The 14,649-nt window shown below is 28.5% G+C and overlaps 1 protein-coding gene across 1 annotated transcript; it reads left to right on the plus strand.

Moving 5' to 3' along the window:
• The first annotated feature begins 5,099 nt into the window (after window positions 1-5,099).
• LOC111282409 (protein terminal ear1 homolog) lies at window positions 5,100-8,504 on the plus strand. Its single transcript, XM_022870479.2, has 5 exons — window positions 5,100-6,327; window positions 6,582-7,281; window positions 7,381-7,500; window positions 7,641-7,782; window positions 7,893-8,504. The coding sequence occupies exons 1-5, from the start codon at window positions 5,610-5,612 to the stop codon at window positions 8,277-8,279; spliced, it is 2,067 nt and encodes a 688-aa protein (XP_022726214.1). The 5' UTR covers window positions 5,100-5,609; the 3' UTR covers window positions 8,280-8,504.
• Window positions 8,505-14,649: the final 6,145 nt, after the last annotated feature.

Genomic DNA, 14,649 nt, shown 5'->3' on the forward strand with positions numbered 1-14,649 from the left:
CCCATAAACCAAATATGTTCTGTCTATGGCAAATTTCTTAAGAACCCATCAATCATGCATCGTGATTTGTTATTTGTTGCTTGACTGATAAAACTCAGCCTTTCAACAAAAGAAAAAGAAATGATTTAACGGTGTTATGTGCAGTCTAAGCCTTTATACAGGTGTCAAAAGTTTATTAGGGAGCCTTAGGAACAGCATGTAAGGAAGAGGATGGAAGTTCTGCCCCGGCATAACAAGCTTCTTATTGCACACACGCACGCCAAGGTTTTAGTTGGGGGGCAAAGGCAAGGACTCCATTGCCGATGCCATTGATAACAACAATTTGCAGCATTATTTAGCAAAAGCACTAGCACTCTTGCAGCAAACAGCAATGTAGCATGGTGGGTTTTAAGCCCTTTTGAGGCCACCCACATTAAGAACTAGAAGATGGAGTTATGTAGGCAAGAACAAGATTCCTGGTAACATGGTGGGGAGCAGATGAGGATGGTCCTATGGTCCCCTTGTCTACGCTGAAATATATTCCCTTCACATTCACTTCCATTTCCTATGTACATACACATAAACAGGCCAGGCCAATAGGCAATCCTATTCCTACGTACGACTTAAACCTTAGCCAATCGAACTCTAGTTCCACATGCACTTCATTTCCAGCCTTTCTTTGTATGAGAGAGCGCCCAATTTTACCCACAAAGTTGCCGTAATTGGTAAAGTGAAAATTTTATTTCTTTGTCAATCAAAATTCTATCATTATAAAAAATATTTTGAGATTTAAGAGCTCCCAAAGAAGGAAAGATTGAAAATACCTTTGTATTATAAAAAAAATTTATATCCACTTTTATTTTCTTTTGAGTCTTTTAAACTTTGAACTCACATTAACTCAAATATGAAAATCAAGAATTTCTTGGCTTACATATTTTCTTCTTTTGTATGAGATTTTTTGTGACATCTTGCAGATAGAATGTCTGGGCAGCAAAAGAAAGAAACATCCCTTTCACTTGCTTTTTATGCCCTTAAAAAGGGCCCTTTTACTCCCCATTTACATACAACACCTAGTGGCCCATGAATCGTGTAGCAACAATGGGAAACATACCCCATTTCAAAGCTTCTAAGCTACCTCATTAATTATTAAATCAACTTGCCATCTACTTGAATGAACGGTTAGATTAAATTAGTTCCACTAAAATTGAAAACAATAATAACCATAAGATTAGTTAGTATAAGTTATTGAGATTAAATGTTATAGTGATATGATTAAAATTAGTGTTGTGAATATATCTTTTGTTACATGCATAATAGTGCTGCCACTGAAATGGATATGATAATATTATCCAATAAAAATAATTAATTATCATAATTAAAAAAATTTATAGTTTCAATTTTACTCGAAGTTAATCTACTATCTAAGGTAGTGCTATCAATTATCCTATGATCCAACCATTGAATCATTCTCTTTCTAGTTAGAAAAAAAAAATGGTTCCATCACACCAAATGTGAGATGGAATCTAAATGCAACCTTAAACGATGTAACAAGCTAACGTATTTGTTGATGGCTTTTGGGTGTCGGCAGGAAGGAAGGAGATTTGGAAATCGTATAGAAGATATCTTGTAACAGAAAACCACGATTAATGGGCACCAAAGGTGGTGCACTGGGACATGCATCAACGTTTAAATGAATTCAGGATATAGGATTAAGGTGAGGAAAAAGGTCAATTGTAAAAGTATTTACAAAGCTTAAAAAGGAAGGATTGTTAATTCATATAGTATATGAGCCTTATTTTTATTTTATATACGAGAAGAAGAATGGTGATATAATTAAAAAAAAAAATAATCGTTGAAAAATTCATGTAAAGTTTAAGAAAAAATCACGTAAATGTGAGTTGTATTTAATGATATCAAATAAATATAGACTGTTTTTAATAATATCAAACAAATTGAAAGCTAGTTGGTTTAATATGAAGTAATGCTTCGATGGAAGTTAATAGAAGTAGTTGAGTGAATACCTCTTTAACGGGGATGAGCTCGTTTTATGACAAAAAGTTTAGATGCCAATTATTTTTTATGATGACGTGATAAGCGAACATGTATTAACTGTATAATCATGAGAATTGACCTTGTTAATTGAGTAAATAAATACAATAATTTTATTACTATTATATTTGTTATGCATTTATATAATTAACATATCATTAAAATTTTTTATATTAAAATTAGAGGATATTCGAATCCAATTATTAATAAATAAAAATATAAATTAATGTGAAATTTTGATTTCTATATGAAGGTGAAAAAAATTATAATGGTAAATATTTTCTTTAATATTAGACAAATGTAAAAGTTTAATATTGATCATGAATATATTCCAAAAAAAAAAAAAACAAAAATAAAACATCAATGATGGATGATTTTGGAGCAACATTCAAACAAAAGCAAATACATGGAAAGGGGTGAAAAATCCATATCAAAGAAATAGGGTTTTGAAAATGATACGTTGTTGAAGAGAACAAAGATATTGTTGAAGTGACAAAGAGAGGACGTGGAAGGGGGGACAAGAGCGTGCAAAGAAACCAAAGACAAAATTAAAATACACAAGGATTAAGGTTGCCATCGGAAATCCTCATGTTCGAGTATGGAACCCAACACCCCTTAGATTTTTTTTTTTTTTAATTACTTAGCACGTGTGCTGGCAAAGATCTGAGCAACGGCTTGTGAATTTACTACCATAGTTTAATTTCTTCAACGGTTCTAAATTTTTTTTATATCAATTAGTTTAAAGCATTTAAAATTTTATTTTTAAAATAATTTTTACAAAAATTAAAATTTTCTGAACTAAATTTTCATAAAATTCATGGATTTTATTTTTTAATTAAATATGGAGAGAAAATTTATTTATTTATTTACATATCAAGCAAATATGGTAAAAAATTTTTTGAAAAAAAGTCTATATTTTTAGGATTAGTCTAATATTATTGTTGTGGTTAAAAAAATTTAGATAAAAAAAGTATGTTTAAAAATTATGGTAAAAAATATAATTAGAAATTTTGAACTTTAATATTATTATAAAAAATATTATGAGTAATTAAAATATTTAAAAATATGTATCTAATAAAATACTAAAAAAAATAAAAATAATATAATAATTTTTATCTTAAAATAATTTTTTTGGATGTTTTGATTTGATTTATAACTTATGTTTTAAATTAAAATTTTTTTTTATTTAATATTAAAATTAAATAAAACAATTTTTAACTTAAAAGTTATTTTTAGCAATCAATTTGATTGTTGCAGAGATTTGATTGAAATGTTGATATTCTGAAAGCTTTGATTTGCATTGAGTGTTGGATCTGTTTTCTGATCCATGCCGTCATTTCAATTTATCAGGTGCAACTTTTTCTTTAAAGACCACTTTCATCAATCACCAAATGGAATGGTAATTGCATCAGTCAATGCCTATATCTAATCTACGCATTAATTTTAAGACCGACCTGGGCTTGAAATGAAACTATTTTTCAATTTTAGATTGAATTAAATTTAAATTTTAGTATTATAATTTTTTATTTTTAAATTATAATATTTTATATAAAAAATAATTATAATATTATCTTTTAATTTAATATTATTTTTATTAATTAAAAAAATAATTCCCTAATTTTATATAATTAAAATATCACGCAAACCAATATCTTTAGGCTTTTTACTCTGTTTCCATTAACTCATAATCATCATGAAGCCAATTACTAAAATTAATTAATATTCATTTTTTTTATAAAAATATTTTGAATTCAAATTTTATTAGTGATTATTTAATGAAATTATTTTAAATATATAATTTATAATTATTTATTTTAAATTATATATATTTTATTATGATAAAATCAAATAATTTATTTATTTTAATTTTAAAAAAAATTTATTATTTGGAATTTTTTAAATGAAAAATCAAACTCACATAGATTATAATTAAATGAGACTTGGAGTTTTTTTTTTTTTTTTTTTCTTAGAAAACGAATTAAGGTGATGGAGTGTCCCACTTCATTTGAATGTTTTCTTGTCACATTCTCTCTTTTGTTCATTCATGTATTTTACCCTTCAATGAATTCGTATATATTTGGTAATTACACGCAGAGACTTCACTCAAACTTTCCCAAAAAATTTAATGGAATGATTAAAACTGATGATTCCACTTTCCAACTTCCATGTTACCATACTAGCTCAACTCTTAAAAAAAAAAAAAAATCAATTTAACAGTAATTTTTTTAAAAATCAATTCGATTCGAATTAAATTTTATCAATTCAATTAATTAATTTTTAAAATTTAATTTTTTAATTTTTTATATATTATTTTAATAAAATATTTAATATATTTAAATAAATTTATATATAAAATAATTATTTTTATTTTATAAAAATTCAACAAATATATAAAAATTAATAAATATGTATAATTTAATTCAATTACATATTTTTTCTATTTTAATTTAAAATTCAAACTTAATATATATTTAATATCTGATAATTATTTAAATTAAATAAAAAAATTCAAACCAAATCAAATATTATAATTTTAAATTAATTTTTTATTTTTTTAATTTTTTCTTACCATTAATTTTTACTTTATATATACACACACATACTGTTACTAAGCGAAGAGTTAACTGTAAGTTACAAGCATGAATTTATTATTTATATTGAGTTATTTTAAAAAAAATAAAATTATTAAAATAAATTATAAAATCCAATTATTCTTTCGTATGTGTATATATATAAAATATAAAAATAATATGATTTAAAATTTAAATATAAATTATATAAATTTAAAAAATAAAAAAAATATTTTATATTTAATACATTAATATAAAATATAACATAATAAAATTTATATTTTATACATATTTAATATAAAATAAATTTTATATAAATATAAAAATTACCAAATTTATGCATTAACGTATATTTTAAATATATAAAAATATAGCAGTGGTAAACAAAAATGAAAGTTCGGGGAATTGTAGCAATGGGATTAGAACAAAAGGTCCGTCGAGAAGTCGGACAAAAGAATTAATAAGGGTGCATAAATAAAGCAGAAGAGTAGTCAAAACACCAGACATGAAAAAGTAGCATGCACCAGGGCAATTATTACTCAACCCCCTCCGGTTTTTGGCAATTCACACACATTCGTCTCTATCGCCACGTGAACGGCCCATATTCTTCATCACCCCAAATCACAAGGACGAAAGATCAGGGAAAAACTCAGAAAAGGGTCTACACTGTAAGTACATCTTTTCCATGAGACATTTTTGGCAACCTTTGTACTGGAAAGGAAGTATAGCGAAAAGGGCAGGAAAGGAAAGGAAAGGAAAAACCATAACCTTCCCATTCTCTCCTTTTAGTTTTACACAGCCACTTTGAACTTTGAAGACTGGAGACTTCGGAGATGGAAAACAGCAAAAGAATAAAAACAAAGAAAATGTTTTCTCGGGTTTTTAACTTCCCAAACTGAACTCAGAAAACAGCTATAGACAAATTCTCAGGTATTTTTATTATCAAAGCCGAAGAAAAGATTTTTTTTTTTTTTTGAGTTTTGAGTACTGGTTTTCAGCCCTGAAACAGCCATGGGGGAATCCTGTCCGGTCCAGTTCCCTGGAAATCTAGACCCATCAGCACAAGAATTTTGGCCGGCCAAAAACACCGTTTGCCAACCGCAAATTCCTCTCTTCGGACCACTTCAATTTTACTACCCCTATGCTGCACCGCCAACGGTTCCGTTTTTCGATGGCGGCGTATCAGAGTTCCATACTGCCGTAGCTGTACCTGCTTCGGCACCAACGGCGTACGTTACAACTTCCATGTTGGTTGTACCGCAGCCGCCACTGACGCTTTCGACGACGGCGGCGACGAGGGCTTTAGTGTTGACGTTTGTTCCATGCGATGTGAGCGAGTCTAAGGTGAGGAAAGAACTAGAAGTGTTTGGGGAAGTACGTGGGGTCCAGATGGAAAGGATCCGAGAAGGAATCGTGACCGTTCATTTCTACGATCTGAGACATGCGGAGAGAGCGTTGAAGGAAATACGAGAGCAACACATGCAACAAACCAGGGTTCGCAACCAGTATGTTGCAGCTGCTACCGGGTGTGAACCAGGACAGCTCAACGCGTGTTCTCGGCTGCCGACTCCTGCGCGTGGACTCATAGCGGGGAGAGCTGTTTGGGCCCACTTTATTATTCCGGCAAGTAATGCTCTTCCTGACGGGAATAATCAAGGAACTGTTGTGGTTTTCAATTTGGACACCGGCGTTTCGCCTTCTAAACTTAAAGACATTTTCCAAGTTTATGGTAAGTATTTGCTTTCTCATATTTTTTTTTCCTGTCTGAAAAAGAGAGGTAAAAAGGGCGTAGGATGTCTTGTTTTCTTTGGTATTTTGTCGTTCAATCTGATGGGTCTCTATCTGTCTTTTGTTTTTCCTCTTGCAATTGTTAGTGCCTTTCACTACAAAAAAAGAGAAACAGCTTTTTTCATATTTATGGATATGGTTTCATTTACTCCTTTCTTTATTATTATTTTTTTTTTTTGGTAATTTTGTTGTAAGGCCCCGTGAAAGAACTGAGAGAAACACCATTGAAGAAACACCAGAAGTTTGTGGAGTTTTATGATGTAAGAGATGCGGCTAAGGCTTTAAGAGAAATGAATGGAAAAGAAATTAATGGGAAGCAAGTTGTAATTGAATTTAGTCGACCTGGAGGATATAGCAAGAGGTTCTTCAATGCTAACAATGTTAACGCATTCACAGCTTGCACTGATAATATTTCATTGACCAATAAATATAATCTCCAAACAAGAAGTGCGGAGGTCCCATCTTCTCCTCCCCTGCCGCTGCCTCCACCACAGTCTTTGGCTTGCAAATTCTCTGGTAGATGTTCTCCGAACATCCTTCCTTGTTCTTTTCTTGCTCGAAGCCAATCACCGACGAAGAAAGTGTGTAGTTCTAGTAAGGGAAACCCTAATGGGAATAGCAATAGCAAGAGTTCGGTCGCTGAAACATCAGTGGTTGGAGAGAAGGTTGGTGGTGGAGGTCCAAAGAAGACTGCGAAGAAGAACGAAAACAACCAATCGACGGTGAATAGTAGCAATGGGAGTAAGCAGCAGCTGTGTAAGGGTAGGCCATGGAAAGTTAGACAAGCAAAGAAGTTTGATACTCGATTCCTGATAAGTGAAGATGCCATGGATGAATCTAATTGTAAAGATTCTAGGACCACTGTCATGATCAAGAACATACCCAACAAGTATAGGTTAGTCTGTTTACTAACTACCACTTGAATAGAAAAATGAAATGATTGCAATTTTGGTGTCTTGTTGAGTACGTGGCGTTTGAATTTGGCATGTTGCAGTCAGAAATTGTTGTTGAACATGCTGGATGATCACTGTATTCACTGCAACGAGCAAATTGCTGCTGGGGATGATCAGCTTTTATCTTCTTATGATTTTGTCTACCTTCCCATTGATTTTAAGTAATTTTCTTTTCCGTTCCATTCCTTTTTCTCAATTTGTATATTCGGAATTCATAGTTGTAGTATTAAGAAAATTTAAAATTGAAGATTATTCTATGATTCACTAACACATTTGCATTGAATTGTTATTAAAAAAACAGCAACAAGTGTAATGTTGGATATGGATTTGTGAACATGACATCTCCACAGGCAACATGGAGACTTTACAAGGCCTTTCATCATCAACATTGGGAAGTTTTCAACTCCAGGAAAATCTGTGAAGTCACTTATGCCAGAGTTCAGGTTTTCTAATTTTTTTTCCCTCTGGCTACATTTTTTTTTACCATGAGCTTTTATGTATCATACGGGTCTGATTTTATCGCAATATATATTTGTTAACCGATTAAACATAGGGGTTGGAAGCGTTGAAAGAGCATTTTAGAAACTCGAAATTCCCATGCGAAATGGATCATTATCTTCCTGTAGTGTTTTCGCCGCCTCGAGACGGGCAACAACTGACTGAGCCACTTGCTGTAGTTGGTCAAAAGCAGCAGTTCATCATAAGTGGTCCCTCAGCCAAAGCCACTGAAGAAGAAGATGATGATCATAGTGTTTATGATGGTTGCAATGCAAATCTGTTTGACGATGGTGGTGTTGCAAATTCGGCTCAAGAAAATAATGCCAACGATACCAATCATTTAAACTACTGTGATTCTGATGGTACCGTTGACCACCAAGAAGAAGCCCTCAGAAAAGGCAGCTGTCAAAGGCCAAACGGTGGCAGTGTTGGCCATGATTAAATAAAGGGCGGAAAGAATAGTTGCTGATGTGGCCTGAACAATATTTTAACCCCAACGCTGAAGCAATATCTCTTTCTGATTTTTACTGCCACTAGTCTACTACTGCTTCTACATGTACACTGTGATGAAGTGATGAAGTGATGAAGTGATGAAGTGCTGAATGAATACATTATAATCTTTGTTTACTGCAACCTAAGTCAGTGTCCATTAACGGCTGTTTTTGTTCTTAGAAGTGTCTGCACCATCCAGTGTGAGGTGAGCAAAAATCAAATACGAGTGAATTCAAATCAAATCGAGTGACGATTAAATCGATTTGATTTTTTTGATTTTAATTATAATTAATTTTTAAATCGGTTAAATTAATTAATTCGATTGATTTTTAATTTTTAAAATTGAAAATCGCATAAAGTTGATAATATTGAATTAATTGATATTTTAATAATTAAAAATAAAAAAAATTAAGATAAATATTTTTATTTATCTTTTTTATAAAATATTGTTAAAATTATTAAATTTTTAGTAATTTAATTTATATGATATTAGAATTTAAATTTTATTGAATTAAATTTGTGATTAAATAATTATTTAAAAAAATAATAAAAAAATTGATTATTTAATTAAATTAATTGAATTAAATATCAATTTAATTATGATTAATTATTTAATAATATTTGATCGATTAAATTATTTATTAAATAAAAATTAATTAAATTAATTATTAATTTTTTAAATCAAATCGGTTGAATTAATTATTTATCCACTTTTTTTAATTAAGGTTTTGTTTATCACCGAGCCTTTCTTATTGTATCTCTGTCTCAAACCATCTAAATTATTTATTAAATAAAAATTAATTAAATAGATTATTAATTTTTTTAAATCAAATCGATTGTTATTTACTCACCCTACTTAATTGAGTTCTTGTTTAGCACCGAGCCTTTCCTACTGTATCTCTGCCCCAAACCATCGCCAGCTCAAGGCGTATTTTCTGTCCTCTCTTTTGTTTCTCTTTCTGGTCAGCTTCATTTACTCTCTTATTGATGGATGGAAGCGTCTCTCTGCATAGATGGTACAACTACGTCTTTAATTGTTTTTTGATGAGGAACATTGAAGATACAGACCAATGGATAAAGAGAATGGTTCTTGTGGATAGACAGATGGCTGTACATGACTGATCCGTGCTGTTGCTATAGATCCGACAATTTTAGATTGTAACATGAAAATGATAAAAAAATTTATATACGTATTTTAAGAAAATATGTTTGAATCGATATAAATTGACATGATATAATTTATGTAATTTTAAAATTGATATTAAAATGTGTTTTATATTGATATAAATTGTGTTGTTTATATTTGATTTATTTAAATATGTAATATGAAATAAATAATATATTTAATTTAATTTATTATATGAATATATGGTTAATATATTTTTATATTTATTTTAATTTAATATAAATATTAAAAATTATTTTAATTTTTAATTTTTTAATTATGATATTTAATTAATTATTTAATTTTATATAAAAATTATTTTAAATATTTAATTATGATATTTATTCAATAATTATTATAAAATTATTTTTTATATTAATAATATAAATATTAATATTAATTTTATATATTATTATTTTATTTTTAATTTCTAATAATCTATCATTTTAAATTTGATACTAAAAATTAAAACAATCACGTAATATAAATTAAAATTTAAATAAAAAATATTAAATACATAGTAAATGAGTATTGAAATTTTTATTTTTTTAATATGTAAATATTTTTTTATATTATTAATATATCAAATTTATTAAGCTGTAAATGATGAATAGTTTATAATTAATTATTATTTTAATCATGTTTTTTTGTATATTTATGTTGATTGTTTTTATTCGTGTATATCTGTATTAATCGTATTTATTCGTATATATTCGTATTATTCATGTTTATTTATATTATATTTAAAAAAATTAATTATATATGTATTAATCGTATCATATCATATATTATACGTATATTAAATATGTTATGTTTGTGTTTAAAATTTAAATACGTTTTATAATTTATATTTATATTTTAATAATTTATATCATTACTCATATCAAATATGATATAAAATATAATAAAAAATACGAATTACGAGGTTAATAATACCTTTGCACTTTGTTTGCCTTTTATTTTTCTATTGTAGCCTGTCGCACCACACCCCTCTATTTTCAGCATTTTAGGCTTAATTCTGTATGCTATGTGATACTTTCAATTTCATCTAAAACTAATTTTAACTTAAATTTCTCTATTACTCTTTCCATTCTAAAAAATTAACGGTTTAGGTTGCGAAAAGAAATTTCATTATAATCAAGAATGAAGATAACATAAAACATTGTAACATCTACAAAAAAAATAAAAATATTATTGATTAATGGGGGAAATCATGTTGTATTTGAACCACAATTATGTTTTCTCAATATTACTCCGAAATGGAGCTTCGGTCTATAGTATTATATTCTTTTGTATCTTCTTTCGCTGCATCTCTTTTAATGAAAAATTAAAATTTAAAAAAATTTATAAAGATCGATGGTGTTTAGCCCTTAATTACTCTTAATTTTTTTGTTTAATTTCCTCTATTTTGAATGAATCTGTACAGGGTTTTGTAGTTTTCTTCGGGATATTTATATATATATATATGTATATATATGTTAGTAGTTAGAATGTGTGCATCTTAAATTGGATAGAAAATTTTAATTATTAATGAATAAAATTAATTTTTATATTAATTTTATTTATATTTTAAATAATTATGTTTGAACAGAAATAATTATTATATGACAAATGGTCATAATTATTTTAATATAAATAAATTATTATTTATAAAAATTATGATTATACAAAAGTTAATGATTATATAAAATATTATAATAATTTGAATCGAAGTTTATATCTGTTCATTCATTATAAATAAATCTTTTAGTATAAACATTTTCACTACTTCTACTTAAAGAGTTTTGAGGCTTTATTGTATTTTAAAAACATAATTACCTTTAAAAAATTATTCTTCACACCTTAAAGCTAAAATTTTTTATATTATTTCTATTCTTTTATTTATTTATTCTAATAATTTAAAGATAATTATGAAATTTAGATTTTGTATGAAGAATATACGAGGAAAAGAAATTGACAAAGTTGACAAAATCAACTTTTGAAACAAACACGGAAATTTTCAATTATCCAAATAGTTTCTTAGTGAAATAACATATAAGATAAGTTTCTTATTATTATTTTTCTAGTTTTTATATTCTACTAAAAGAATTGATGATTAATAATTCATAAAAAGACATTGAGTCTCATTAAATTTTGCTTTTTTTATTGACTATTCTTTTAAATTTTTTTTATTTTAAATTAAATTATTTAATTTATGATTCATAATTTTATGGTATGTTATATGTGAATTTTCTTGATCATAGCATTGAATGGTCATGAGCATAAAATAGAGATAGAGTACTTGCTAGCTTTGGTTATGAATTTTTTTATAGCCTTATTATATTTTGTCAATCATTGGACTTTATTGTATCTTCGAGCTTTATCGTCAATAACTTTTTTGCATACCAATTAATCAAGTGATGGGGGTGAATAAAACTTTAAGGAAAGTGGCACCTTTACATGCCTTGAAGCCTTTCTTCAATTTCTCGTGATTTTTCTAAACCCCAAGTTCTAACGATCTTAAGGTTTTATTTTCACATTTTTATGAGAAATTTTGATTAAAGGCTATTGATAGAAGCAAATAATAAAATTATGATTTATCACTGAAATTTAATCAACATGAGAGGTGTGGCTTGAATATGCATGGGAATGAATTTTTTTATCAACTTAAGCCTCATATTATTCAACTTTGTTTGCAAGCCAAGGAAAGAAATGTTTATTGCTACATATATCAAGTATGTAATTTATGATTCTATATCACTGGGAAAAGAAATTAGAAATTTAACAAAAAAAAGGAAAAGTCTCAACAATTAACACAAAACAATAATTTTATATCCATAGTTGGACAATACAGTGGCTTTTAAAATTGAGTTGTGTGAATCACAAAGAAATAGTTTAATGTGCAACTTAATTTGTGTTTGATAGCCAAAACAAGTAAGAAAAATAAACTCAAGAATTTGGAATATAAATGTTCCTACAACTATGATTGATGAAATTGGCTTACAAAAGGTAGGAGATTAAAGAGATACTTGTTTCAAAAAAAAATATCAAACTATTATAACTATGCAGTTTATAAAGGTTTGAGTTTTAAAATATTATTCCCGTTGATGACAACATTTTTAAATTGTTTGAATTTATAATGTAATAAATTAGTGCAAGTTTATTATATGCAATGAATATATAATTTCATGAAGAATTGTGCCTGGTGGTAATGTAAAATACATTAAATATGTATATCTATGGCATCTTTATATTTTGTAAATTTTTTGTTAATATCACTGACTCAAATTTGGCCAATAACTTGGGCTAATTAGATGATTGATTAAAAGAAAAAGCATGTCATTAAAAATATCAAAGCATTTGTTGATTAATGATATTTCAAAAAAATGCTCATCAATGTCTAATTAGCCATGTTTATAAATAAAAAAAGAACAGGCAAATTCAATGTTCCAAAGGCACCGATACATACATGTGTTTAATTCCATTTTGTGATGACATGGAAAACATTAGTACAGTTTGCCATATATTACAAAATGAGATAACTTCAAATGCCAAATCTATATGATTTGTAGGTATGATGTGGATTATTATGGTTGACCTAAAATAACCATAAGCGAAAATTGATGCTATAATTTTGATCACATTGTGGTAATTTTTTGTTATGTATATGGTCTAATTCATGGATTGTACAAATAATTTATCATCTATGGTTTTATTAAAAGTTTTGAAATATAATGAAAAATTTAAAATATATTTACTTTGAAAGCTATAAGTGATTCAAAGATCTGTGAATATGAAAAGCAAATAGAGCTATAGAAAATACATTACAATCGTGAATTAATGATCCATATATATATATATATATGAGTATGTATATAAAACTATGGATTCTATTTGGAGACCAATGATTTTTCCTTTTTTTAAGGCATTTCATTTTGCCTTGAAATAAGAAATTATATTGATATCAGGTATCAAAAAAACATATTAACTAAACTAAATGAGTAAATAAAAATGGATAAATAAATAGTGGGTTCCATCGTTTCTATAGTTACTTCTTAAACAATAAGGTCCCCTCTATACATTGGAGCTTATTCCTTCATTTAATATTTAATTGGTAACTTATATTGTAGACACCAAATTTGTTCGGATCTCGGTTTAAATTTTTGAGCTTTATCGAACTCATGGGCCAAGGCTCGATTTTTTCTTTGGGCCTGAGCCCATTGTTGTTGTTTTATTTTTTCTATTATTCATTAGATATTAATATTAATTTATTAATTAGACATTAAAAAGACAAAAAAAAAAAAAAAACAAAATAGAAAGTAAGGGGGTTGGTGCTAGTGGATGCTAAGCACGATACCACTCCACCCCTGTCCAGTCCCCTCACCAGAGCCGTACGACCACCGTTACAGCCACCTTTACAGCCTGCCCTGCCAAACCCATGCCCTAATTATCTTGAAACCCAGACACCCATCTTTTTAAAAGCACCTAGCTTTCTTCTCTTTCAGTTTTCGAACAGACCCAACAAACCCTAATTTTCACACCCAAAAAAACCCAACCCTTCACCCTCATCTAGCACTCAGATAGCTAGAGCTCAAACCATGACCAACACACACACACACATTCTACCCACTAGAAACTTTACTAACCTAGCCAAAACCTAACATACCTATTGAAGCCCTGGCATGGATATGCAGCCAGAATCAAACACCAGTCCCAACCTTTCATGAGCTCCTGCACATACCATCAGTGCTCGTACCCTTACTTAGAACCAAGCCCCAGCTTGACCCCAACCAATCACCACCCATATATATCCCCGTTTGCCAACACAACCACCCAAAAAAATATATATCCAAAAATAAAAAATAAAAAAAACAAACCACAAGCAAAATAAAAGAAACAAAAAAAAATACAGTTCTCATTGAGGGAGGAACCCAGCGCCACACAACACCCTGCAAAAGAATAGAGTCGATTCGGTTAAAAAAGGAAAAAAAAAGAAGAAAAAAGAACAATGGTGGTGACGGCTTCTTTTGGGCATTTGGTGACATTGGAAAGAGAGAGGAAAGAGAGGAGAATGACATACTAAAATATTAGAAAGATCCAATGACGGAAGAGAAAGTTTTGGTGATTTGAAAGTTTCGACTTTAGGTTAAGAGCTGGTATTTTTTAGGTATTTTAC

This window comes from Durio zibethinus, chromosome 5, assembly GCF_047325235.1.
Source record: "Durio zibethinus cultivar Kanyao isolate XHJ-2024 chromosome 5, ASM4732523v1, whole genome shotgun sequence".
Lineage (NCBI taxonomy): Eukaryota > Viridiplantae > Streptophyta > Magnoliopsida > Malvales > Malvaceae > Durio > Durio zibethinus.

Excerpts from the sequence above, each read along its gene's own strand:
- LOC111282409 (XM_022870479.2), top strand. The coding sequence starts at position 5,610 with ATGGGGGAATCCTGTCCGGTCCAGTTCCCTGGAAATCTAGACCCATCA. Across the intron at positions 7,282-7,380 it reads AACATACCCAACAAGTATAG|TCAGAAATTGTTGTTGAACA; the intron begins GTTAGTCTGTTT and ends GGCATGTTGCAG. Across the intron at positions 7,501-7,640 it reads TACCTTCCCATTGATTTTAA|CAACAAGTGTAATGTTGGAT; the intron begins GTAATTTTCTTT and ends TTAAAAAAACAG.